Below are 27,749 nucleotides of genomic sequence, written 5' to 3'. Positions count from 1 at the left end.
CTTCACGGAGATATACATCGGCAGCGAACTCCATTTGATGTGGAATTGGTTTCCACTATGAGAAAGTCTGTTCCCCCTGCGCTTAGAATTGTTTATAAACAGACTAATTTCATTCCACTGAGTAAATTAACTCAACCAAAATTCTGGGTAGGGTTTTATTGTAGAAACTGATTAGTGATGAATAATAGATTGAATAAAACAGCTGGCGAACAAACTTCAACGCAAAACCTGCAGAACATACAGACAATGTTTTTCAAAGTATCATGGTCTAACTTTGATCCCTTTGAAGTAAAATTTCTGCTGATTTGAATGACATCAGATTTAGGCCAACAAATAGCTTACCAGCAAGTATTAACAATCTTTCTCTGGTGGAAAAAAAGGAGTACAGACAGTAAATTATGCATGCCATTAATGTTAGAAATTTCTTATCTGGATAAGATATGTTAATAATATTAATTATTAATGTTATGTTAATGGCAATGAGAATAGAAAATGAATAATCTTCGTGTATGATTTTTAAATGCCAAGTAAAACAACTGAGTTGTGCAACATGTAGAACCCTGCTGAACCCAGTTCGGCATTAACCCATCCTAAACTTAAAAGGGGCTCCACAATCATTACTTAAGTCTCACAAAGCTCTAGGGATAAGCAATTGCATCTACTGTTGTGTCAGCTGCATAAATGCGAAGGCTGAAGCATCCTATTGCTATAAACTTTCTGTATTTTAATAGCTTTAGGAGATTTCGTCCCATTGCAAGGTGGCAAACATTAAGTTTTTAGTTGCTTTTATGTGGACGGGGTTACATTTGTGAATGAAGCCTCATGAGCCCTTGTTTGCTTTATCTGAACCATAACTTATTCACAAATATTTATTGTCTATTCTGAACTGGAATGGAATATTAAAGTGAGCAGAAATCGTATTTATGTGCATTCTAAAGCACAATAATGCAAGGATATTGCAAGCCTTAATATGGATGAGAATCAAGGCCAATTAATTCACTTATGAAAGAAATGAACAATGTTTGCATTGGATCTAAGGTTAAAATTAAAATCGTACTTGGACATATGATTAAATCTTACTGATTTCAAAGCTGAGCCCATGTATAAGCACACTGCTGAATCAAGGCTGAAGACTGCTGAACACGATGTTTCGGGTGCTCTGTAATAATTTTGAATCATTTAGTTGTGAGAACTAAACTTGTAAAGCATAATAAATACACCCCCCACCCCCCCATATATAATGTTAAGAATGAAATAATAAAAAAATCTTTAACTTACTCTACCTGTTTTTACTGAGATTCTGTTTGAGGTAGTAGGTCAGATTGATCCTGGGTCACTGCACTGAATTGCACGAAGGTACGCTGAGGATTAATCTGTCTGACATTTTTAACTGTGTCTTATGTTTTAAATGTGATGAAAAAGCTTCTGTCAAACTCCTACTAACAATTTTTTTTTGTGATGTACTAGATATTGACGAATGTGAGACTGGTACTCATAACTGCCCCCCCGATTTTATCTGTCAGAATACTCCAGGATCTTTCCGTTGCCGACCCAAGCTACAGTGCATGAATGGGTTTATACAAGATGCGCTAGGCAACTGTATTGGTAAGACGTATTCTTAACTCAGTGAATAATTAAGTGTTGCCTATGAGAAAAGTTGTAGTTTCACTGGGTGAGTTCTGAGCTTCTCAAGTCATTCTTCATGCATGTATGCGTTGCTCTACTATGTGTTTTTTCTGCTCCTTTAAAGACAGGCTTGGTCCCACAGGTAAGACTTACAGACGAAAAACATTTAAATAAAAGACTTAAATACTAGATCTCTATTTTTAATGAGATTTGGTTACCTAAGGCACTTAGCTGCATTTGAACATTTTCCTTAAGTCTTTGGGTATTCTATCTGAAACAAAATTTGTAAAAAAAATTGTGATATGTTTTATCTACCTCCATCCAAAAGGTTTTAGCTAAAGCTTAGTATAAAAAGCTGTAATTTATTACATCCTCTGTAACACACTTTGTTGATATTAGTATGCGTGGTTTTACAGGTACGTAGGTCTTTCCAGACCTGTCCCCTGTTAGTTATAGCCTATCAAGAATCTTACTATGTATGAGAATGGTGGGCCAGTTGTAACACACTGTGGAGAGGAGTTTTATTTTAAAGATTGATTACAATCTGTCAGACTTATGCCTTGTTTCCAAGACTCCTACAAAACAGAATTATAACCTCTATATAAATATGTTAGAATTACTGGTTTCCAGCAGAGTCTGTGTGGAATTGTCTAATGTGACCTACAAATCTATCAGTTATTCCCTTGAGTAGTGTTTTCAAGTCTCAACTTAACTTTGAATTTGCCCATCGGCGTGGTGTGTCTTGGACTTGTGGAACTGGCTGAGCGGCAGTAGCTGCCAAGTCTAGCTCATTGTCAACCCCTCGTTCTCCTGACCATATCATACCCTGTAGTGCCGAAATCTGACACTGGAAACACTGAGCCTGAAAACAAAATTGCAGCCTTTAAAATGAAGGGGCCAGTGCTTGTGCACAACAAACCCTTTGAAGACGTGTATCTGCCATAGCTAGCACGAGGTCCATGGCAGTTAGTAGTTAGCTTGCCTTCACTGACATTAGTAAACCCACATCAATTTGCAGCAGCAATAGTTATGTCCCCTAAAATGCATTTGCTCAAAATATGTACCAGAACAATTTCACAGGCTAATTTTACACACTGTGAATCAAATGCTGCCCTGTGTGGTGTTGAGGGGAAGAAGTATGAAAACTTCCCTGTCTATCCACTGTCTTCATAAGTTGAAAATTTTACACTGTAGTGAGCTGGGATAGGCCTGGCTGAAATGTTTCACATTATACTACATCCCCTTCCCCATCTTCAGGAAGCCAACATTTTGCAAGCTGGATGCTGTACTTAATACCATACCATACCATACCATACCAACTGGAACACAGTAGCTCTTCAACAGTTAACAGTCCCCCTGTGTAAAATGATGCTAATATCCTAGTGAAACAGTTGGGAAAATTTTAGGCAGAGAAGTACTCACATGAAGCTGGACTTTGCTGAAGGTTATGGGATGCAAGCCCATACACTCACAAGCAGTGCTGCTCCTACAAACTGTCAGATCTTCGTTACATTAACATTTCCAGGCAGCAAAGGCTGCCTCAGTACCTCCTGTAGCCACTGATTCCCAACTCTGAAACTCCTTTCTCCCAAACTAATAGCACATGCTAACCTTGCGTAACAGTGAGTTCCTTACCTTCTTGGCTAGATATAGCACACCAGGTCGTACTTTAATACAGCTTAGTCTCATCTTATTACATTTTCTGAGATTCTACTTTATAGTGGGTTCTTGCCAGGCAAAGGTTATCTTTGTCACAAAGTGATATGATGTCCAGTTTGTAAAAAAACAGATGTAACATTTGATGGATGGTAGAGGGCTGCATAGTCTTATGAATACATAAATATGCTATTCACATTCTATGTGTTTACATGGACAACTTACCATAAGACAGGGTAGGGTATTCATGGTGAATACCTGTGAGCAGTGGTTTATCTCTCTGTAAAAATGGAGTGAGCTACTACCTATATTAGCACACACTACCAAATAGCTCATTCACCGTGAGCTGCAACCCACAGACTGCAGCAGAACTGGTTGAGCTGGTGAACTGAATTGTTGATCATCTCTTTGTATGTTTAGGGGAGACTTTCAAAGGCTTTTAAACAAATACAAGTTCTATACCCAATTTCCACCGCTTTTCAGTGGGATCTGAGCCTCTCATACCTCCGCAGATCTTTACCCTGGAAGTGTTAGATCGGTGAAACTAAGTGGTAGAAATAGTTGTATTCTCCCATAGGCAGAACTTTTGTAACTCTCAGGGATACATCAGGATGTAAACCTCTGAAGGATTACATTAGGAAAACATCTTACCTCCAACATCTTCAGACAGCAGATAGTTACACTGACTTGTGCTCTTGTAGATATCAACGAATGCCTAAGCACCAACATGCCTTGCCCAGCTGGACAGATATGTATTAACACTGATGGCTCATATACCTGCCAGCGAATCTCACCCAGCTGTGGCCGAGGTTATCATCTCAATGAAGATGGAACAAGATGCGTAGGTAAGTCACAGTTTGGAAGAAGAACAGTTTGAAGACAATAAATCACATCTATCATGTATGTTTGCCAGTTTCGTGCACTGTGCCCAAGTTTTTGTCATTCCCACAGTTGACTCTTGATCCTGTTCTTTCCCTCATGGCAGTCTCAACAAGTGTAGAATGATAAGGATCCACACTCTGTCCTTCATATAACTCATGAAACCCTATATTCTGAGAGTAAGAGAAATTATAATCACCTCCCCAAAATGGCATTTTCTGTGACTATATTAGTGTATTGAAACAATGCTGTGTGGTCTCAAATCTCCTCAATACAGAGGTATAACACAACAGCCACTTAATGTCCCACAGAAGCCATTCAAGTAATGTTGAAAGGCTTATATGCCTTTGGCTGGCTTTTAACTAAGGTGGCTTTTGCTAAGAGAGGTATTTTTGGATGTGTTTTTCATTTTTGTAAAAGCCTTATCAAAGCACTACTGACTGTGGGTCTCTGGCATCTTACACTAGCTGAAGATCTGATCCATGAATATCGAGTGTGCATAATAAACCAATTTTGCAACTGATTTCCTCCGAAGATTGTCTGATTTCCTGATTTCTTTTCCCACCCAAGTCCATGAACATTAACGGGACACCCGAGAGATAACCTGCTTCACTAAGAGTAGTTTGGATTTGTGACTCTGATCTTCTTGTAGAAGCTGAGAGCTAGATCAAAATCTTGCTTTCTGTTTCAAAACACTTTGTAACTACTAGGGGACGTGGAAATATGTTAACATACTGCTCTTCTCTCAACTTGCATGCTCAGAAGTGTACTTGCAATCACTTCTCTCCTTTTTTTAGATGTGGATGAATGCTCATCCTCTAATCAGCCGTGTGGAGAAGGACATGTTTGTATAAATGCCCCAGGCAATTACCGTTGTGAGTGCAAATCCGGCTATTCTTTTGATGTCATCAGTAGAACTTGTATTGGTAAGTTGCACCTGTCGACTTAAATACATGCAGCCATGGCGTTTTAAAAAATGATCCTGTGTAAAGAATGTTATTGCTCTCTGCATAACCTCTTTCATCTGAATGTAAAATTGACTACTATATTATTTGTATAAATCTAATACCATATTAAAGAGCTGCTGATACTTCAAAGGAAGCTGTATTAGTATTGTCAACATGTTATCTGTTATCCTGTTAAAAGGTAAGATTATGACAGCGTGTGTAATTGTTTTCTGTGATATTTTTATATGCACCTACAGCAAAACATTCCTTTGGAAGATCAAAGGAACTTTCTTCTTTATAGATCTAATTCAATTATGCACTGGGGTGTTTCTAAATGAGCATTTTGGGCAAGTCCTTCCCTCTCTAGTATGAAATTTAGATCTGGAAAATAAAAATCAAACTTTTATGACCACATTCTTGTCCAGACTACTACTGCAGTGAAGCCAGCCAATACATAGACCTCTCTATATGTTTATCGTTGCAGATATCAATGAGTGCAGACGCTATCCAGGCCGCCTTTGTGCTCACAAGTGTGAGAATACTCCTGGTTCCTATTACTGCACTTGTACCATGGGATTCAAACTTTCAACTGATGGCAGGTCATGTGAAGGTACAGCTGTCATATGCTTTGGCTATATAGTGTGAGATACAGCTCATTGCTGTTTACCTATTTTCATTTGATTTTAGCTTGTAAGATTGCACTGGAATGGCATGAGAAATCAACCCAGTGTGGTCTCTTTGATTACATGAATGCTGTTATGATTAATCAAGGCCACTCTAGCCCACAGTTTTTATTGCCCTCAGGCTAGATCATGCAGAAGTGTGTGGGTCTGCATTTACTGCATATTGAAGGGTGATTCAGCTAGATCAGAGTCAAGACCTTCAAAACCAGCCTTGCTGATACCCAGATACAAAAATGCCACTGTGGTCCTAAAGACTCCCTCCAAGTCACACACCTTGAAGGACAGTGGGAAATAATAGCACAGTATAGATTAACCTATACTGCCAGACCCTGTTGAGAGTAATACACCCAACCCCTCCTATTTCCAGCTTATTCAGTGACATGCATACCATCCTTTTTTAATTAGAAAAATTGTCTTCCAAACTTTTGGTTTAGTCCTGTAATAGGAATGAGGAACATAGCAGGAAATTTGGGGTTCAGGTATATAATTTTGCATTTCAGATTTAAATGAGTGTGAGAGCAGCCCCTGTAGTCAAGAGTGTGCCAATGTGTATGGCTCCTATCAGTGTTACTGCCGCCGTGGCTTTCAACTTAGTGACATAGATGGGATTTCATGTGAAGGTAAGCATTATTGTTTTGCAGATGGAGGATGAGTGAGCATTTCTTATTCTCACCGTAACATAGATGAACAATTCCATGTACCTGTAATTGTTTCATTTTAACATTTGATTCTCTTTGGTATTTTCCTGTGAAACTATGAAACTGTATTTAATGAGTCTGCCACCCATGTCCTAGTCTAGAAATACCTCTGCTTTTGTGGTGTCAGTTTTGCTGTTTACACTGAATTCTAGCTTGGTGTACTTTTGTAACTTGTCCGAAATGTTTGGGTTTTTTCTGAGGAACTAACAGAATTTCTAGTCTTCAACAAGTGAAGATACAAACACATTTATATGTTACATATGTAATATATAATATTACTAGGTAGTATTTTATATATCCTCTTTTTGTGGCAGGTTCTAAACTAATGTGTAAGTAGGTTCTCCTCAAATACAAGGAGGATGTGGGCGTGACCTTGTGGGTAAGATCCTGAATTTGAACTTAGGTCTCCAGGACTTACTAGACAGTAAGACCTTGGGCAGAACACATCATCTCGATTTCCTTTTTGTAAGAACAAGGATAAAACTATTCCTTTCCCTCCCTTTTGTAAAGTACTATGATACACATCACTGTAAAGTGCTTGCTCGTACCCATTTACTTTGTCTTGGGCCCTTACATTACTTTTAATTTTCTTCACACCTCCATTTATTCCTGACAGACCTTATTGACTAGAGCCACACCTGTCTGATGATGTTCTTCCTTGCCCAGCAATTAGAATCATGAAATTGTGTTTGAATCTTGCAGTGGCAACACCGTACACGTGCACTTGGTTGAATGTCATGAACACATAGTAAATTAGTGGTGTTTTCTTCTTGCAGATATTGATGAATGTGCTTTACCTACTGGAGGGCATATCTGTTCCTTTCGATGTATTAATATTCCTGGGAGTTTTCAGTGTACTTGTCCCTCCACTGGTTACAGGTTGGCACCCAATGCACGCAACTGCCAAGGTGAGTTCAATAACTGCAGGGAGACCTAACTGGATTGTGGACTTCTGAAAAGTTCTAGCAAGTTTTTACGTTTAAAAAAACACCTTTCCTAGAACATTATAAGTAAAGCAGTAAACATCAGCTTGAAATCTGAAGAAACCAATATTTTATAATAAATATACAGGAAATTTCTCTTACAAACTATACAATGCAGTAGAGAATACTTTTTACAACATTATTAAAGAATTATACAAAATTCTGAAGATGGAGATTCCCACTGTGAAATGGTATGAGTTAGTTTAGCCATTAAAAGGAAATACACTGTAAACATTTCAGCAAATATTTAGGTCTTGTCCACTTAGTGGCACTGCTGCTCTTCCTTTTCCTGTTCTTGCCTGTTGTTTGGGTTATATTTCTTCTTTTTTGTTCTCCTGCCCTCCCCTTCCAATCCTGTAATAATGTTTAATAGCACTCCATGTTCTGTAGTACCTAATATGATAATTTCATCATCTGGCACCTGCAAGTAGAGGAAAGGCATGTGTTTAATCCACTCACCTTTTTCCATTTGGCAGATATTGATGAGTGTGTTGCAGAAAGCCACAACTGCTCTTTCAATGAGACCTGCTTTAACATCCAGGGGGGCTTTCGCTGTCTGTCTTTGGAATGTCCAGAAAATTACCGCAAGTCAGGAGATACGTAAGTACTTTCTTTTTGAAGGTTGAACAGTTTTTGGGTGACATGCCACTGCCGACTGAATACATAACGGATTCTGGCAAATATGTATTTTGTCGGTAGACCTACCCTATGTTTTGCACACATGGGTCTGATCCCTTTCTCATGCTCCTGTTCAGTCTAAGAAAAAGACATTGCCTTAAAAAAATGCCACGTGTCAGTGGTTTACATCGTAATAATCTCCAGAGCCATGAGCAGATGTTCTCTCTCTGGCTACCTCGCAGGCAACCTGTTAGGAGGGTTACATTCAGCTTCAAAATTCTGACTTTTATTTCCTTTCAGATGTAGTCTTTCCTTATTATTACACTCCAGTGAAAGAGTTCTTTTTAGCTCCCTCTGAATTTTTACCAGTGCTGCTGCAAAGCATTGCAAGAATGTCTTATTTTTAGTACCATTTTACCTCTGTTAAAAAAGCTGGGAATCCTAGCAAGGATGGTACATTAGCTGCTGCTCAAACTTGTGTCTCTTAACCTAGCTCAGAGAAAGTGTATGCATTCTGGTGTTGAGAATATGAGACAGCTTTGGGAGGAGGGGCAGCTGGCAGCTCATTTATACCCATCAAATGGTGCTAGCAAAGTGGAGCAGTTATTGCAAAATTTCAGTCACGTAGCTAGAGTTTATGGCTGATGTAGATGACCACTTTTCCTCCTGCCCTGTGGCTTTATGGCCACCCTGTACTCCAACGATTCTTCCAAAGGCTGCTCCATGGTCCCCCTCATCTGCCCATACCCAGGTAAGTGTATGCTCCACCAGCTAGGGAGGAAAGCTGATAAACCACATTTGTCATCAGCCTGCTATTGCTTTTCACTGTCAGTGTTCATATGCCCAGCATCTTTTAGATAAAATTGAGTCGGAGGGACTTTGTGGGGATTAGTTAGTTTCCATTTAAACCTTAGTCTGTGAAGTGCCATATAAGTGGCAGAGCATATGTATTTGACCAGAATGCTGTAGAGGGAGTTCACGGTATAAAAACAGATATTTGTAAAATACGTGTGTATTCTGAGAAGTGTCAGTAGTAATTACTTTTTAAATTACATTTATCATATCAATAAACAAGCAGTGCGTCGTGATGCAGATGTTCTCTTTATTTGTAATATTGTGGGTTCATTTGTATCCTAATTCAAAAAAAGTCATTTGCAATGGGCCACTAAGCAGAATTAGCAGATTTCTACTCTTATGGACATCCCTGAGTTGCAAAGTTCGGTTTATAAAATACGCATTGTACACACACATTCCATTTCATCTTCTTTCTTATCTATATTTTTATGCATGTGTTGAAGTTAATGGCTATTTGAGATGTAAGGGATCTTTTGGGGAAGTAGTAGAATGTCTGAATTTTTTTTTCTATGTCTGGGTTGTTGGGGCCCTGCAATGGCTTACTCTGCCTAACTCGAACAGACTCTGAGGGAGAGATTCTTCTGATGTGCTAGGGCTATAATTAGGCTATGAGTCAGACACAAATCCTGTAGCTGCTCAGTGAAGTTCTAATTATTTTAATTCCTTGAGTTATTATCTTGTTGGATTTATTAGGTTTTTCCCTCTCAACAGCTACAGACACAGTTACTAAATTTATTGTCGAAAATGTGTTTGCATAAACCAAAGAGAATATGAGTTCATTATCTTTACTGCAAAAAGTCCAAGTTAGTTCAATGGGGAGATAGGTACTCTCATACTTAACCAGTATGCGAGTATTATACCAACATGCCAGAATCAGGGTTTATGTATTGGGTTGCCTTGTGCCCATTGGGGAACAGTTTCATAAGCAGCTTTTTAGCACCTGTTTACATCCAAACTAATTTACATATTCTTGAATAATTTATTTTTGGCATATATAACCTAGCATAGCTGATAGATAGCATATCTTCATTAGCTTTTGCATGATAATGACATTAAATTGCTTTTTCACCCAACCTTGTGCCAGGACTCTAAAATCAAACCAGTTGGCTTCTCATAACATCATATCTACTACAGGTACCATTTTCCTCTCATTTTTATTCAGAACACACTCCGGTATCACCAACTTGGCACATCATAAGACAGACAACACATTTTCCATTCTGATCAAGTTGGCACCTCATGGGATTTTTTACCCTATCTCCAGTATTTTCTTTGGAACAGCTATAATTTAATAGGCCTCAGTCCTCAAAATCCAAGTTTGTTCATTGTTATTTTTCCTTAAAATCCTTATGTACGGGCAACAGCCCTCAGTGGTCCAGAAGCTTCCTTACCCAATACCTTTAAAGCAGAGATTTTTGCATGGTAGCTGTTGCAGTGGCGATTGTCATCAAGTGAAGTAATTGCAGGATCATCCCATGCTACAGGCTGAAAGCTCAGGATGCTATATGGATACCCTGAACTTTCTGAGGAAACAGCCTGTGTAACCTTCCCCAAAGACCAGCAAAGTGCCTGGTGTGGTCTGATCTGTAACGGTAACAATTTTATTGAAGGTCTTATCTCTTTTGCTTAAATTCTGCCTTTTATTTTACCTTGATCAGCCTATAGGCTTGGCATTTTTTCAAGGAAAATTAAGATCTACTGCTACTCACAATAGGACTTAAACTTGCTGTACTGCCTTGCCAAACACTTTTTGTTTTCAAATTGCATAACAAATTCTCTTTACGTGACACTGAAGTCTACCATTTGTAATATTTAAGCCAAGAAAAATAGTAGAAAAGATAAAGAAGCAGTTATGACGGCATGTCAGAAATGTGTGTGCTCCATTGAGCCAGATTGGGAAATATTTTTATACTCTAGACATGTCTGTGTATTATTATTAAGGTTGCCTGTCGCTTCTCATTATTAGGACCTGTTTTTAACTGCTTAGAATTTTGCCAAAACGTAACCAACGGCTGAAATTTTACGTGCCAGGTGTCTGACTCAGGCTCAAGTTTTGGCAAATTTCAGCCAAAGCAGTTCAGTCATTTCCAAGATCAAGGGTAGCGAGGAACACATTGGTTTTTGTTTTTAAGGCATTTTGGTGACTTTTTTTTTTTCTTTTAGCAGTTTGCTGTCATGTTTTGGAGCAGAAATCTGAAATGTGTTAGGAGATTACTTTTATGCTTTTAGTCATCCTTACCAAAAACCTCTGAAACTTCTGAAATTATGGACTTCGTGAAATTGCATTTAGCCTTTTTTCATAAACTTTAGGAAATGAGGACCTTGATGAGTAATCTTAATCCACCCCTGTATGCCAAAATAGAGTCAGGTCTACGTTGAGTATTTCTGAGAGTTGTTTGTTTAACTTTTGCTTCAAGTCCTTGAATGATAAGGAATTCACAGCCTCAGTGGCAGCCTGTCTTTGCATTTGACTATCTTCCTCAGTACAATTTAATTCTTCCTCTCAGTAGAGAGGTCTTTCTTGTTTAGCAACCCACATTTCTCTTCTGATTCAGCAGACCTGATTCTTGCAGCTCTTTAAAGCAGTCTAAAATGTGCAGGTACCAACTCCAGAGACTGTGTGAGCCTGCTCCCACATACAGCCACAGGAAGGAAGCCCAATCTTCCCCATAATGTCAGCTTCTACTTGTCCTGGGCCAGGTGCTGCCAGCCCTAACAACCCCAGAGCCTGTTTCTTCTGTGCTTTCAAAGACCACTCAGACTCCGTGGATAAGAAAGCTGTTTCTAGCATGGGTAAGAGAAGAGATGACTTGGTAAGAAGGAAAGGCGTACTTAGGGATGGAGAGGCTGAATTGAGGGAGGGAGGGATGGATCTGAACGTATGACCAGGTGAGGAGAATGAATCTGGGAGACGCTTGAGGGGTAGAAGGTAAAATTGGGTAAAACAAGTTAGAGACAAGGGAGAAACCAAGCAGAGGAGTCAGGAGCTTATGGTTAAGGGTGGTTGATGCCAGATTCAGATGAAGACCATCTGAGCAAGGAATAATTTGGGATGGCTGTGGAAAGATACTGAGGGAAGGGGTATATGCTTTGGGACTAGTGCTGTGAGGTGTAGGAACTGAGGCAACCAAGTGTCAGCCAGGAGAGGATGGAGCAAGAGAGGAGGATTGGCACTTGCTGAGTAGACAGTCCTGATGCCAAAAGTTTGAGTGAGCAGGAAGGGCAGTAGGCAAGGAGAGGGGATAGGAAGAAGGAGCCAGGTTGGGAAAGACAGATGAAGAAGACAAGGATAAGACATAAAAGCTCAGTGCTGAGGGCAGAATGAAGATGGGTCTGTCTCTTCTATAGCTTGAAAACTACTCAAGACTTTTCCAGCTCCAGACAGGAGGAACATAGAAAGTATTTGTCCATCCTGTCTACTGTATTGCTGTATACTGTATTCCTGCCTGAGCCTGAAGTGGGACTCCAGATTCTCCTCTGGTTAAGAAATATCTGTGAAAACCAACCATCGGTTGGTTTCATTCCCTCTAAGTTCTGGTCTAAGACAAAAACCCCCTTCACTACACAGCTGCTTTTTTAACATAAATGTAGAGATCCACAATGTGGTGATACAGCCCAGCTGATGGCTCATCTGGGCCTCAAGATGTGGTGCAAACAGCTGAAAAGAAATACAGACTGATGATAGCATGAGTGAGTGCCTTCGTAGTAGAGTATATTCTGGGAGGTCTGGAAGATTGTTACAGCTCTGGAAATCTCCAGGGTCGAATTTCAGAGATGTGTAGTGTGTAGTTTAGTAATAATACTTGGTTAGTCATTCAGCATGTTGAGATGGTTCCCCTGTATGAAGTAAATTGTGAAGTCATAAATCTTGCTAAAAAGTTCTTTTCCCTTCAGTGCATGAGGAATTGTTGTATACCACTCAACTCCTTTGGGCACAATGGAATAAATTGCCTCTGTATCACGTGAAAACCAGCTCAGAAATTAAAAGGAGGGAAGGCAGAAAATATTTTCTCCTCATTTCTCTGTTAGGAAATGTTGTATTCATTATCTAAAATGGAATCTCTCTAGTTTTGGTAGTTTTCCTTTATGAGTAACCAGTGTTCAGGACATGAAATTCAAACTATGAGTAATTCTTTGAAACCAGTATTTCAGCCACATAAATAAACCTAAGAGAACAGAGTAGTAAGTGAGCTAAAATAATAAGGAATGAATTCAGGAAGGAGCATTTAGCAGCATTATATGCTTATTTTTCTAGCCCGTGCGCCTAGTTGCAGAGGTTTGCAAAGATGTATATAAAATTGCCTCACTGCAAAGCAGCGCATATTTTACTTGGGCTGAGTGTTGGGTTTCTCTGGTAGCATCTTGGCACCTCCTCAGCACTCCCCTTCTCCCTCCGGGTCCCCCGTGCTGCCTCCCACAGCGACGCGGCATGGTGGCACGGTAGCTGTACGGCCAGCTCATCCGTCCCGACGTGCCACGGAGCTGGAGCAGCACCCGGGGTCTTGGGCTGCTCGCTCACTAGCAGTAGGTTGTTGGATTCCCCCGCCGTACGATTTTCTTCTGCCCACTGAAGGGAAGCATTTAAACAAGGTCTCGAGAGTACACTGAGATTTAAATGCTCATTGCTTATTGCCTTTGTGGTGCGTGACCCCAGAATGAACTGTGGTTCTTGAAAGCAATAATATTTGCTATCTCTCCTCTGTGGTTATTTGACGGAACAATTAGTGCACATTAACTAAACCTGTAGTGAAGTGTGCAGTGTGTAGTTGTGCACCACCAAAGAATAAGATAAAAGAAGATGAATTTTGAATAATTCTAGCTCCTAGCCGCAGGCACATCTGTCTCCACAAATAACTCTGAATCAGCAGAAAGTCCTTTTTCAAATCTTAGGAAGCTGGAAGCCTTGGGTTTTTGTTCTCTTAAAAAATTCTGGCTATTATTATAAAATGTATTTTACTTTTATAAAAGAATAAATCAGGGCATCTTTATGAGTGTGTAAGTGCTCATGAGCATGTACATGCTTCCAGAAAGATTTACATGAAGAAAACATTTCCAGCTAAGAAATTAATTGTCTTGACTTGCTTCATGATTTCAGCAAAACCAAGTAGCCTTGTGATTTCAACAAAACCAAGTAATTCTCTTGAGTGGAGTTATTGATGACATTTCAGAAAAGAATGCAGAACTCACTATACCTGAAAATATTCCAAGAGTATCCACACCTAATTAGCTGGCCATCCTGTGAAGACTTGTGCGTGCTCTTCATACACATGAATAAAATTAAGAATGCATCTAAGTCTTCAAAGAATTGCTTTGTACTTTCGTTTGCAAGTGGTATTAAAAGAAAACATAGAACACATTAACTGAAGAACTGAGGGTGCTTTTAACTACTCTTTTTGAAAATGCTTATTTTGCATGTAATGAGAAGTTCCTGGAATTCAGGTCACCATGCTCTGGCAACAAAGTGAGGCTTGCTTATGAGCCACAGTTCTGTTGATACCAGATACTCCTGATAGGAGCTCAGTTTTATTTGTCAAAATAAAATACATGAAATGGGCACTCAGATTTCCTTGAGGTTGTAAGAAACAAACCATGCTTTCATACTGGAGCATTTCTTAGTAAAGAAAAAAAGTAGTTCAGGTTCCAAAACCTCAGCCTGTGGACTGAATATTGCTTTTGAGTGGAGAGACTCTTGTACATCATTTAATTGATTCATAGTTGTGCGTGAGGCAAGTTTGGAGCTAAATGCACAACCTGATCATCCCCAGATTTTGCAAAGTCAACATCCAGCTGAGATTCTCATGCCTACCTCTACTTCTATGCACCTGTGCGAGAGGATGTTCAGATACCAACTTGAATGTAGTCATTTGGGCATATCTTCAATCTGAAATTCATATAAACTTTCCTTGTATGCAATTCTTTAAACACTTCTGAAACCCACCAGGTATCATGACATGTCAGGTCTTCATTATTGTACTGGTAAACGACAACATTCTTTAATAGCAGTGACTTTAATGCCCATACCTGTCTGTACCATATTTTACTGGGCAAACTTTACTTGTCTCAGTAACAGAAAGAGAGGAGATTGCTCCCTCCATGCAGATCATGATTTCTAGTGCTGATGTTCGTTGTTCACTTTCAGCCTGTATGCGTGATCTCTTCCTAGTTTTCTGGCTTTTTCACTGTAATATAGAGCCTAGTGATAAAGGAAGGAAACAGCAGAGGGCAACTTTCTCACTCGCCAGCGTCATTCCCGTGACTTAAGGCTGTGTAAGAGTGGACTGAATGTGCAGGGCACATGCTGGAGACATCAGGCCGTTGGATCTTGTTTTCAATGCTTGCCTAGATGGGTGTTAGACTGACTCAAGTTGGTTCTCCTGGTAGCACAAAGAAATACTGTGCCACAGTGGGAGGAAGAAGGTTTGTCTTCAAAACAAATAAACCTTGACATGCAGGCACTGTTGGAAGTAAGTTTTACACTCCTCTGTATGCTGTCAGATGAGGAACATAAATAGTGCAGTATCTAGAGTGCCTCTTCTCTCTCAGAAAGACCAACTCCTTGTACATTTGTGGCTTTCAGAATACTTTGCCCAGTCTTAAAATCCAGCCAGACATCCCAAGTAGGACACAGTCAACTCACTAACCTCTTAAAATCTTTTCCTTTATTTAACATATGTCTGGTCAACAGAAGAATAAAACTTGGGGCGGGGTGGGGGGGTGGGGAGCCAGTGTTCTCCCTAGGAAGAGCTTAGCTGATCTAAATGCAAACAAACTCTCACCCACACCAAGGTGTCAGACTCAATCCATCTGTGCATGCAAAAAAAAGGGCAATGCTTCTGAAAATGGCAACGCTTCTCCAAAAGTACCAACTACAGACGAGTTCATCCTTATTTAATAAGTGTCCATTTGCAATATGACTGAGGTGCCAGGCTGAAGAATGGATACAGTATACAAGTCAACATATCTTTTCCCACCCCCACTGCCCTTGCTTTCCTATCACGCTTGCTAAATGTACGCTAATCTTCCTCTTGTCTTGTGTTCTCACTTTTCTTGCAGTCGCTGTGAGCGCTTGCCTTGTAATGAAAATAAGGAGTGCCAGAGCCTGCCTCTGAGAATAACCTACTATCACCTCTCTTTTCCTACCAACATTCAAGTACCCACCGACATTTTCCGCATGGGCCCTTCCAATGCTGTCCCTGGGGATAAAATTCTGCTGTCCATCATCAGCGGGAACCAGGAGGGTTTTTTCACCACAAAAAAAGTGAACAACCACAGTGGCATTGTGGTCATGCAGCGGCAAATCACAGAGCCCAGAGACCTTCTTCTGACAATTCAAATGCAACTTTCCCGCCATGGAACTGTCAACACGTTTATTGCCAAACTTTTTATCTTTGTCTCTGCACAGCTCTGATCCCTATCTTACAAGCATCATTGGCTACTTTTTCTCTTCTAAGAGTAGCTTTTTTTCCCCAATTTTAATAAAGGTTTAGTTCATCTGTTGCATGCTGCACTTGCATTTTATTTGCCATCATCATTACAGTTCTCCACTTTCTCCTATCACTGAATGTCTCAATTTGGGGAGATTCTTATGTGTAATCATTATAAAAAGCAGAAACTGGTGTGTAAGAGCTTATTACCTGAATATACCGAGCACTGAAAACTATTAATTTACTTCACACAGTAGTGGAGTTGGTCTCATTTGATGATTCACAGCTGCATATGTTTAGGTCTAAATTTTCAAACCAAAATAGGTACATAATTTCAGCTGTCTCAGCTGAGACATCTTTAGAGAGTTTCCTTACTTATGGGGTAAATACTGTGCATTTTCTGAAAATCTATTAAAAGGGCATAAATTAGGCCCTTAGGACCTCAGAGGTGCCCAGCACACAAGTCACGTGGAAAGTGTGGAGCCAGATTCTCATAACTAGCTGCGCTAGTTATCGTTGCTCTGTTGTGGCCAATGAGCTTGTGCTGATTTCCACCAGGTACAGATCACAGTTCTAAATTTAAGGACAGTGCAAAAGAGAATCTCCTCTAAAGAACATTCATTTTACAGATTTTTCATCTTCCTTTCTGTGGAATTTCCATGGAATTGAAAAACTAATGATGGGAAAACAACAATGAACTTCCTAGCAGCATTCACCTAGTAGCAGAGAGCTCCTTTCTATTTCACAGGCTGTATCCTGAGATGTGTCTACAGGAACATTTGAAAAATATATTTAATTGGTCTCATAACATTTTTGTCTCTCCAACTTCCATATCAAAGCTGATAAATTTTTAACTGTAAAGACTTTACACAACAACAACAAAAAAACCCCAGCCAGACCCTAGCAGCCCTGACAGGTCAGCCAGAATTCCAATATCCCAATCTTTCTTCCTTTACTTCTACGACTTTCTTCCTTTACTTCAATACAATCAAGATCAATGTAGACAACACAACTGGAATTTCTTTGGAATTCTTTTGTTTTGTGGACTGGAAAAGGATTTATTTTACTCTTCAGTCCTTGTATTGATAAATATTAAAAACTCAGTCCCAGAGGTATGGTCTAAAAATTGATGTTTTACACCATCCTGGGCTCAAATATCTCTGCTGCCTGGTACATAGGCAGAATAGTCAGTCCATAGATGAATGAGGAATAATCCATGTGAATGCACATATTAAAAAAATGCTTCACTGTGTAAATACAGACAGCACAGACAAGGTACAAGGTTAGAAACTGGGAACCTTCTAAACCAAGATCACAGGCCTTAACCACCTGAACACAAGGAATTACTCTATTAGCTGTAAGCTGTGGGCTCTCAGGCTCATCATTAGCCAAGGACTAGATTGGGGCATGATCACAGCACTCTGCCAGAGTATTACATGTTCCCTAAGGCAAAGTTTATCCCAGCTGGCTGACAGGAGTTCAAGTCTCACGAGGAATGCCAATGTTTAATAAGTCTGTTGACACATACTTATAAAGCTGCCAGAAGTTGCCAGTGGGGATAGAGTCCCAGCTTTAAATATTGAAAGCACAAGCCCGTGCTACTTGAGGTAATAGGGTTTCTTACTGCCACAGAAGATGCTTGTATATAAATGCCCTCTGGCTACCAGTTCATTATGAGGCCATAATTAAGTAGGATAAAGATTCAAAAATAAAATTCATTTTTGCAAGCATTAATATATATTTGTTTGGCAGGAAAAGAAGGGAGTGTGAGAATTTGGCCCTCAGTATTGTAAAATGCTACCATATTAATTGCATTCAGCAAGTAATTCAAGAACATGGAGCTCAGATTCTCCTGTATTAGATGCTTTAATGCTGCAGTGTAGCTGGAACTTTCAAGAACATGTATGTAATTATGCAGCACCATTTATGTGCATGGTTCTTTCCAAATGAAAATGAAATCACGGCTCCTGGTCCAAGGAACTTACTAATTGAATCCAACAGAGAATATGAAAAGGAATGACACCAGGACCCAAGAAGAAAGAAAAAAATGTATTCGGGAAAGGATTATTTGCAAAATAATCAGAGCAACTGAGCTGTTTCTTAACTTTTTTGTCTTTTAAATGAAAAAGGCCTGGAGGAGATACCAGCTCCAAAGCTGCAATTTTTATTAGAGGGGGGAAAACTTGAAGGAAAGATTTGAATAAAGAAGAAGTTCTCAGCACTTACGAAGAAACTTTTGTCAGTCACAGACCCCACTATAGGAGGACGCAAGCAAAAAGGAAAACGTCAGCTAATCAGAAGATCAAATGCAAAGATGATGTGTAAGGATAAAATTAAAAAGTATTTTGAGATCAGAGCACATCATTAATAGCAAATATTAGGATTTGAAATAAATGCTAGTTGTCAAAGAAGTTACTCCAGAAGATGTCTAAAGATGTGCCGTCAAAGCAATGAGAGAACAAAGTGTTATCAACTGCACTTTGCATATGCTGAAGCAATTAGCAGGGATATCAAAAGAAAAGAGATCAGAGAATGACTATTTAGGCAGGGCAGAATGAAAGCACAAACTCAAGTTTAGCAGTGTGGACAGAGCATGCAAAAAAAAAAAAGGTTGTGGGATTTGTAAGAGGAGAAAGAAACAGTGCAAAGAAATAGAGCTGACACAAATGTTTATCTGTCATGTGTATGGGTACAAGCTGGATGGATCTAGAAACTAGTTTTATTTAGGAACTAACACAAATCACTCGTGATCATTGTAATCCTCCGTTTCTGTATGCAGGGTACCTAATTCATGTCAGAATGCTTTACTCCAGTGAATCAGAAGTGAGAATCATGAATGTAAGTTTTACTTAGGACTTCATCTTAAACGCATTCATGGCTTTATTGGTTGAGAATTTCAGAAATATTTGTGTTTGCTAAATTTTGTTCCAGCTGAAGTCAAGAGTAAAGCTCCCTTCCCAAGAAGGGGTAAAGGCAGACTAATACTGAATGCTTCAGACACTCAAACCACAATGTTTTTGCATACAAATTCTATTATCTAAATACAGCTATGAAAATTTAGGATGCTCTATGTATTGTACCAGTACTTCTTTGGTAATAATGTCCCAAAATGAGTTACGCAAGCTACTGGTTATTGGTGTCCCTAAAACCTTTAGGTGGTGCTATATTTATTATTTATGTGTTATGTAATGCAAAGAGACTTTTAAAGAACTTCTTCAGAAATTGTAAACACGTTATTGGAAGTAACACAGGTCTGACCTAGGTGTTGGGACCCCAGCTCAGCAGGATCCTGAGGAGAGATGCAGTGTTTGTTTGTATGGCTGTATAGATGTAAATGTCTACTAAACGCCTCTACAAACAGTAAGGGGAAAAAAAAAGGGAGAGAGGAAAACACACACAACGGATGTATGTTTTGCCTCAATTCTATTTGTTACGTGTTTTGAAATAGATTATTTTACACAGGAACTAGACTGTGAATTTAGCTGATTCTTATTTCACAGACGCGAGGGTCAGCTAGCTGGAAGTCCTTTCTTAATTTGGCAGCTGACGTTTAAAATAAGGGGATGGAATCTGTTATCGTAGGTCAGGCTCTTATGTCCATATATCCAGACTTAATTTGTTCTACACTGACCAGCATGGCCAGCAGAAAGCCCTATTCTGTTCCCTGTGAGATGCCTAGGAAATGATGAAATTTTGTACCCCAGTAAAGGTGGCAAGTAAAAGGTCACTCCTGGCCTGTATCTCCTGGCCAGTCTCAAAACATCAACTACAGAGTGAGAATAACAAGCCAGACTCAGCTGGTGTAAATTAACCCAGCTTCATTGCCTTCCCGTGGACTATGCCCATTCACATCTGTTTGAGCATGGTTTCCTTAATGTTGATTCATGTTTTCTCTTTTATCCTTACTTTAGCTTCATACAATATCAGCGTGTTTGGCTTTGTCTTCTTTGATGAGCAAATGTGGGTAGCATATAATAAGAAGTTACTGATGTATTTATTATTAATAGAGCCATAAAGTCCCTTTGAACATCTGAAAAAAGATGACTTGTAGGTGTGGACTTGGGTAACACATTGTGAAAAGAGCAAGAACCATTTGTTTCTAGAGGTATCTGACAAAGTAAAGCTTCCATTTTTGTTTCCCTTTTACTCAGTGAATTTTTCTTCCTTTTAATCTTTTAGTTCCCCCCCACTGACACTGCAGTCTTTTCTTTTTTCCACTTAGAAATATGAAGAAATGGGCAGGTCAAAGTTGAGATCATTTGTGGGGCTTAGTCACATTGTGAGTCCCAGCATAGCCCTTTCATCTCTCATGAACACAGACCGGGTATTGTGTGAAGTTCTTGAACTGTAAGTGACTTTAAATTCACTCTAGTGGACAAGGGTGAGAAGAAGTCATTTAACTTTTAATAGACTTTCAAGGACGAATGAGCAGCTGGTTGAGATGGAATATGAAATGACCCTTACCATTTCCCCAAACTCAGAATTCAATCTTTGAGGTTTTAAATAATGTGGTTAACTTCTTTCCTCCCCCAGTTCCCATTCCTCTCTGTTGTCTCAGTTTAGATGGAAAGGGCTGTGTGTGAAAAAAAAAAAGTCATCAGAAAGGCTTTTCTGGCTCTTGCTGCACTGAAAATCGTGAAAGAGGGTTGGTCCTTCGGATATTTCCTGCCAGGTTTCCAGAATGGAAACAATTGTTTCTGCTTTGTGTGACTGATTATCACATAGAGTACAAAAAGGCTTGTGCAAATAAGTGTAGCTCCACTGAAATGGCTGAGACCATGCCAGGACAATGCAGCTGAGGATCTGGGCCTAGTTGTTTGGTCCTGTTTGTACTTGGAAAGCAACTTTACATGGCATCTGACACACTACAGTTCTCCCTATTTTTACATGCCTGGCTTGAAGAACTGGGTTTGAGGGGGTTTTGACTGCAACGCTTAGCCAAGTCAAATTTTTCAGTGGTCCAGCAGTTCTGATGATCTGCATTAGTCTAAGTTCTTGAGGTGAAGAACAAACACTTATATCAATTATAATTTCTAGCTCCCCAGATTGCAAAACACAGAGTAATTCTTTTGCAGGGTGTATATGCATCTCTCTCTCGTTTCTCTTAGTGTCAGACTTGAAAAGACAGATACTATCCGTTGCATTAAGTCTTGTCGACCAAATGATGTCACCTGTGTGTTGGATCCAGTCCACACAATTTCCCACACTGTCATTTCACTGCCCACGTTCAGAGAATTTACAAGACCTGAAGGTAAGTGGTTTGTTCCTTGTTCCATTTAATAGACTACAACATATAAAACCTCCACCGGAAATCCTTGCCTAAAGCCAGACTAGCTACCGGTGCAGTAAAATGTTTGCACAGTTCCAAATTACAGTGTACTATTCATTTAATTAAAACCTTCGATATCCAGGAGTTTTAATTTTATGGGGCAAAGAAAGTCATTCTGAGCTCTAACTCATACAACTTCTCAGTCTAAGGAAATACTGAGTCTGAATTCCTATTTACCACATTTACTCACATGATAGCTGTGTGCCGCGTGACTTTTTTCTTCCCTTTTTTGCATATTTTGCCATAGGAAGTCGGTGCTCATTGTATTTCTCTCATCTGTTTATGGTCTGTTGTTCACTATTGACAGGAGGTTTGTTCCAAGAATATAGTCTTTATCTACATGCAAAGATTAATCACAAAATACATTATCTTGAATATACTCTCTAGTACTGTGATTCGCCTATTTTTGACCTATGAAAAAAATAAGTTGTTTTTTTTTTAAATGTAGAATAAAGGAAGGGAAATTCCAAGGACTGGACAGAAAGTTTTTAAGCTAAGGTTTTCAAAAAGCATCCAAGTGAGTGGCTGTCCAGTCATCCGAAGTGAGTTTTCCAGCCCCAGATTCTGCACTCTCATGGGCATTCGTGTGTTTCTTGAGTTTCATCAGCCCCTGCAGTACCTGTGAGTTTTTAAGTCCTGCAGTTTCTTAAGGATCACACTCACTTTGCTTAGTTCACATATAAACTTACAGATCAAGAGCCAATTTTTGCTCCTTGGCATTTGTATTCATTTTCTGGCAGCTTCACTGGGGATTGCCTATACATCCCGAGGTGGGATGACTGCCTTCAGCCCTGCTGCTCTGTAGGACGAGCCACTCAGCAACTTACTGCGTGCCACAGACACAGAGAGAAAATAAGGGGATGGAGGAAAGGAAGATTATTTTGGAGGGGTTTTAAAGGTCTTAAATCCCTATTTCTGATGCACCCAGAGTCTCAGCCTTGCTATCTCAGAAGGTTGTCCTAAATGAAAGCCAAAGCTGATTCTTCACTTCTGTGCCAGGCAGAAGGAGTAGGGCAAGAGACATCCCAATCCTTGTTCGTATAGGAACAATTTAGCCACCAGTAACTTAGCTGCGTAGAGCTGCCATAGATTGCATCAGGCCTCTTTCAGACCTTGGCTGGCCCTACTTCACAGGGAACGGAGGAATGCCCCATAGCCACTTCTACTCCTATACACACCCCTTCAGCTTCACCAGGTGCACTGGCAGCAGAGCTAAGGATTTGGCCCAGGATGCTTCCCAAACTGTTCCCTCATTAGTCCATCCTCATGATTTAATAAAAAGAGATGAGACCTAGTGATCTGAGAGCACTACCGAAGCCCAGAAGACGTTCCTAAACTGAATTCAGTGCATGGCCTTGGGTGAATTCTTACAGCCCCATGGTTTACTTTCATCATCTGTAGAGCAAGGATAATCATGAGAATAATAATACTTAACCTCCCTCACAAGGGGCTTGAAAAATAGTCTCACTTTTTGAAAAACCTAACCCCCTCCTCCAGTACTCAAAAGGACTTCTGTAATATTTAATGGCAATACATTGTGTAACTGCCTAAGGGAATCAGAGTTCAGGGGTTTATCTGTTTGGTCCCCCTCCACTGCCCACCCTGTGGACCCTCAGTGTTGTCCTCTTTGGGTACATGCTGGAAGTCTGACTGGTTTCTAAGAGTAGTCTTTCTAGACTCTAAAAGTAATAGTGTTTTGGCTTCAGGGCTTCTTGGATGGTGCAGGAGGAGAAAATAAATCTATCTGCATCCTCCCTTCCCCCAGATCTTCTTTCTTTCCATTTTAAAGGACAAACTGGGAGTGGTGGCGGTGGGGGTGTCGTCCCAGCTTTGAGGGCAAGTCATTTTGGATCAAATTCTGTCAGGTTCCTCAGTGGTGTTTTCAAATACTTCTCAGTACATTCTGTGATACTCTTTGTTTGCAGAGATTATTTTTCTTCGTGCCATCACACCTACATATCCGGCCAACCAGGCAGATATCATATTTGACATAACAGAAGGAAATTTAAGGGATTCCTTTGATATCATCAAGCGTTACATGGATGGTATGACAGTGGGTGAGTAGCATGTTTTCTGTTTACTTTCTTCTCTCAATAATATTGTAGAACAAAGTAAAAGAAATTAACTCAAGTAATTAATTCCCACCTTGATTTTCAAGCCTGTATTGATTTAATATTCTCCAGTCCAATATGTGTAATTTGAACTAATATCACAGATAACTTTTTATTCAAAATACTGGAGGCCTAACCTTTAATTTGAGAAGTATTTTAACTTTTTTTCAGAACTGGGTCTAATTACAAATGCAAATGGCTTAGCTTTAAAATGATGAGGTTTGCCCATTATAATCAAACCAAATATAAAATATGTAGTATGTCAGCAAAGAGACTGTAAATTTAATTAACTGTTCTTTCGTGTTTAAACAGCATTGCACCAATTTCTGGATAATAATCAAATTTTTAAAGCAGGACTGAATTTACCAAAACTGTTACCTGTTTTAATATTTAATGACAGGCTGGTTCAGTTTTAAATAAATACCTCTGTTGAGGGTAAAAGGGATCTGTTGAATGCTGTGGTTTAGAAGAAACTTCAGAATGGAACATATACATTTGATTTACAGTCTCAACTTGGCAGGGAGGAGACATGGCAGGAGGTATACCTGTGTACATGGGTCATACACTAGACCTGCATCTCCTTGTTTAGCAGGGAAGGGCTGCAACAAAACCTGGGGTCGTACTTTCTGGTAGGTTTCTTTCAAAGCAGAGCCCCTTTGGGGGATATAATGCATACTGTATCCAGTATGTAATGTGTAAAGTGTATCTAGCATATATACATTCATGCATACAGATACATATTTCCAGTGTATACTGTAGCTTGGCTCTCACTCTGGGACCCAACATACCCAGGAGTAGCTGGCAAATTATGTGAAGGTTGTAAAGCAGGAGCAGGTCCTAGCTGATGTGCTGCTCTGCCCAATGTGTGTTGCTAGTGGAGTGGCAGGGGAATATGCTGTGATTCTCATGCTTAGAGAATGAATATGCCGGGTATTAAAAAGTAGTATGTGATTTTTCTTTATTAATGTTTATTTATGAAAATAAAGGATGACTCTTCCCAGTGAACATTTGTGTTTCAGTTTGTGAATGTGCAGGTTCAGCTCAGGTTTATACATGTGCTTCTGGGCTTTCTAGCAGGACTTGTCTGGATGAAAAGAAAAATCACTGTTGTGCTTCTTCCATACTGATGGTTTGTGAAAAAGTCATATTTAGCATGATCTGAAGGTGGCACTGTTGCATTTCAGAAGCACGATAGTGCAGCATCAACTGTGCAAAGGTTTTATGAACTGTAGATAAAAATCATAAGTCATTAGGTTTATATTTCTTTCTTTATCAAACAGAAGTATACATGTGAATGCTGAGAAAGAGGGAGAGTCTGTTAAAGCAAGATGATAAGATTACAGATTTCAGGTATTGGGTTGATTCTTTAGAAGAGTATAAATGTTATCAGATCCCGCAGTAGTTACAGTAGTTTGCTTTCCGTGCTGTGTACTTCTTTCTGTCTGAAATAAGAAAGAAGGATGTGTTTAGAAATTTGACTGGCCAAGGTATTCGCCTGAGGGAAGCGTTTCCATTTTGAATAATAGGACTGCGTGTCAAGGGTATTTTACTTGGTAAACTGAATATCTGCTTCACAACGTTAGGAGAGAAAGGATACTCTTATACACCTGGTTGAGAGGATATGATATATGCCTAAGTACATTCCCAGCTCTGCAAAAGAATTGGGTAACATTTTCTTTACCTCAGTTCCCCCATGTGCAACACGGAGATGATAAAACATGCCTACTACTGTCTTAATTAATTCTTGTATGTAAGAGTCTTAATTAATTCCTCTATGTAAAAGTACTTTGAGATTAATGGATGGAAGCTGCAAAGTAAACTGCCTGCAGCAGAATTGGAAAAGGAAAAACAAAACAAAACCCCAGCTGATATTACCTGGAGGGGCAGAGGTTCAGGACAGCATGTTGTATGTGTGAAATTAGGTTTGCAAATAATTCTGCCAGCAGCGGTTTTGCTGCTCTCATCATAATATCGTTTTTCTTGTTATTAATAATCAGAATGTTAGGTGTTCCCATAAAAGTGCTGGGAAGTTTTCAAGACAAATAAATAAGATGGGATCCTAGTCCACAGGAGTTCACAAAGTGAGTTGCTCTTGTAAAGAAAGGGGAAGGGTTTGTATAAGGGTGGAAAAAGACAAAGGGCATAGACAATATCAGAAAGATTTACTGGTTATCAGAAAGCTTTATTGGTTATCCCATTAAGTTACAGGAACATCAGAACTGTAGGGATGTAACATAGGGACTCTAGCAGAGCAAATGTCCAACTAGCCCAGTAACCAGTGTCCGACATATGGACCAGTAACAGACAGCTATACAGGAATCTTTCTCCAAATACAATGTTCCAACTTGCTGCAATCATCAGTTTATATGCTTCTGGGAAAGCACACCTGGACTGTCATGCTTGATGACCACTGATGGACATATGCCTCTTGAATCCGTGTAGCCTATTTTTCAATCTTTTTTTGCTGCCTATATTGTAGGGGAAAGAATACATTTACCCTGAAAATAAATCATAGATGCATGGGTAAAAGGAATAATAAGCATGTTTCATTCTGTTGTAATATTTCAGAAGAAATTATTAGAGTATCAAAGCTATTTTATCTGCTAATGGAAATTAGATCACCAAATATCTTTTCTCTACAAGATAAATTTTTCTACAAGAGAAAAGATAGAAAAACTCTACAGGAGCTTGTTTTGGTTTTGGTTTTTTTTTAAAGAAAAGACATGGGTTAGCTCAGAGAGAGATGAAATGCATAAGAGTATATGGAAAAAAGCAGGAAAGCAGTTATTAGTGTTACTGATAGAGCTGAGTGTAATAAACCTTGACTTGATGTCAGAGCAGAGGAAACCAATGAAGGAATTCAAAGAAAGGAGGGAGCACTAGGAAAAGAGGGGAAGAAAGGACAGACCGATGAAGATGCTCTTGCAGGAAGTCCTTCATTAGTAAAACAGTTTTTTGCTAGGTTGTCACAAACAAGAAGAGAGATGATGCCTTAAGAAGGACCTGCATCTAAACTGTGTGTGAATGGAAAGGAACAAGATGCCCTCAAAAGTGTAACACTAAAAAAAAGTGAAAAGTTACAGGTTTCTCTTGGTAAAGGTTTAGAGAGTGGGAGGAGCTGTTAGAGATGGATTTACAGAAGAAAAGTGAGGACTTCAACATTGACAGAGAATTGTGGACTGAAGAGAGTCATGTCATCAGTTTTAGCCATTATCCCCTTAAGTTGACACTGAGATATCAAGGAGAAGATGTTAGTGAAGCTGAGAAGTATGTGGGATTGGATGGAGAGTGGCTGATCAGGCTGGTTTGTGATTTGTTGATGGAGAGATAGCAGCTGAGGTCATAGGAGGAGATGAGAGTGTGTAGGAGCAGGTTGTGAGGAAGGAAAAAGAAGAAACTAGAAACAGAGGAAAGAGCTGCCCCAGGGAATGTTAGAAAAAGAAAGAACACGGTCTCCCAAAGGAGCTGTAGGAGGAGCAGGCACAAAGGTAGGAGAAGAAAGAGGCATGGACAGTATTGCAAAGTCACGGAAAGAAAATACATCAAATGGGAATCAATGATCAGCAGTATCAGACATGAAGGAGCCAATAAGAACAGACTCCAAAACTAGCTGTGCTGACCTACAGAAAGTATCTTCCAGTGGAAGAGAAGGAACGAAAGCCAGCCTGCTGGAGTGACAGTGCGTAGACTTCATGCAAGCTGAAGAAAAAGAATTGTGTAAAAAGATGCCTCCAATATTTCTACTCTATTGTATTAAAAAGAGATGCGAAAACCCATTCTTCCCCAGTTCAAGAAGTGCTGTAGGCTCTCTGTTGCCTGGTGTGGTTATAGGCCAAGGTGGCACTGAATCCAAAAGATACTGTTAATAACTGACATCACTTATTAGCATGGGTGGGAGAAAAGCAGAAGTGCAGACCTATCCGGGTTTGTTTTTTTTTTA

The 27,749-nt window shown here is 39.6% G+C and overlaps 1 protein-coding gene across 4 annotated transcripts in view; it reads left to right on the top strand.

Annotated features, from left to right (window-relative positions):
• The window catches only part of FBLN1 (fibulin 1), an 82,460-nt gene that overhangs the window by 37,619 nt on the left and 17,092 nt on the right, over nucleotides 1-27,749 (top strand). For 3 of the 4 annotated variants that reach the window (XM_075051807.1, XM_075051809.1, XM_075051811.1), the window contains 9 exons: nucleotides 1,468-1,605; nucleotides 3,984-4,127; nucleotides 4,959-5,087; nucleotides 5,593-5,718; nucleotides 6,292-6,411; nucleotides 7,266-7,397; nucleotides 7,949-8,072; nucleotides 21,478-21,620; nucleotides 23,624-23,755. In XM_075051807.1, coding sequence (XP_074907908.1) covers nucleotides 1,468-1,605; nucleotides 3,984-4,127; nucleotides 4,959-5,087; nucleotides 5,593-5,718; nucleotides 6,292-6,411; nucleotides 7,266-7,397; nucleotides 7,949-8,072; nucleotides 21,478-21,620; nucleotides 23,624-23,755 — 1,188 coding nt within the window. Of the gene's footprint in view, nucleotides 1-1,467; nucleotides 1,606-3,983; nucleotides 4,128-4,958; nucleotides 5,088-5,592; nucleotides 5,719-6,291; nucleotides 6,412-7,265; nucleotides 7,398-7,948; nucleotides 8,073-15,998; nucleotides 16,466-21,477; nucleotides 21,621-23,623; nucleotides 23,756-27,749 lie in introns of those variants that run through there. The other variant, XM_075051808.1, reaches the window with a different exon arrangement.

Source organism: Buteo buteo, chromosome 19 (genome assembly GCF_964188355.1).
Source record: "Buteo buteo chromosome 19, bButBut1.hap1.1, whole genome shotgun sequence".
Classification (NCBI taxonomy): Eukaryota; Metazoa; Chordata; class Aves; order Accipitriformes; family Accipitridae; genus Buteo; species Buteo buteo.
The sequence above is the reverse complement of the archived record's forward strand: the minus strand, read 5'-3'. Positions and strand labels throughout refer to the sequence as shown.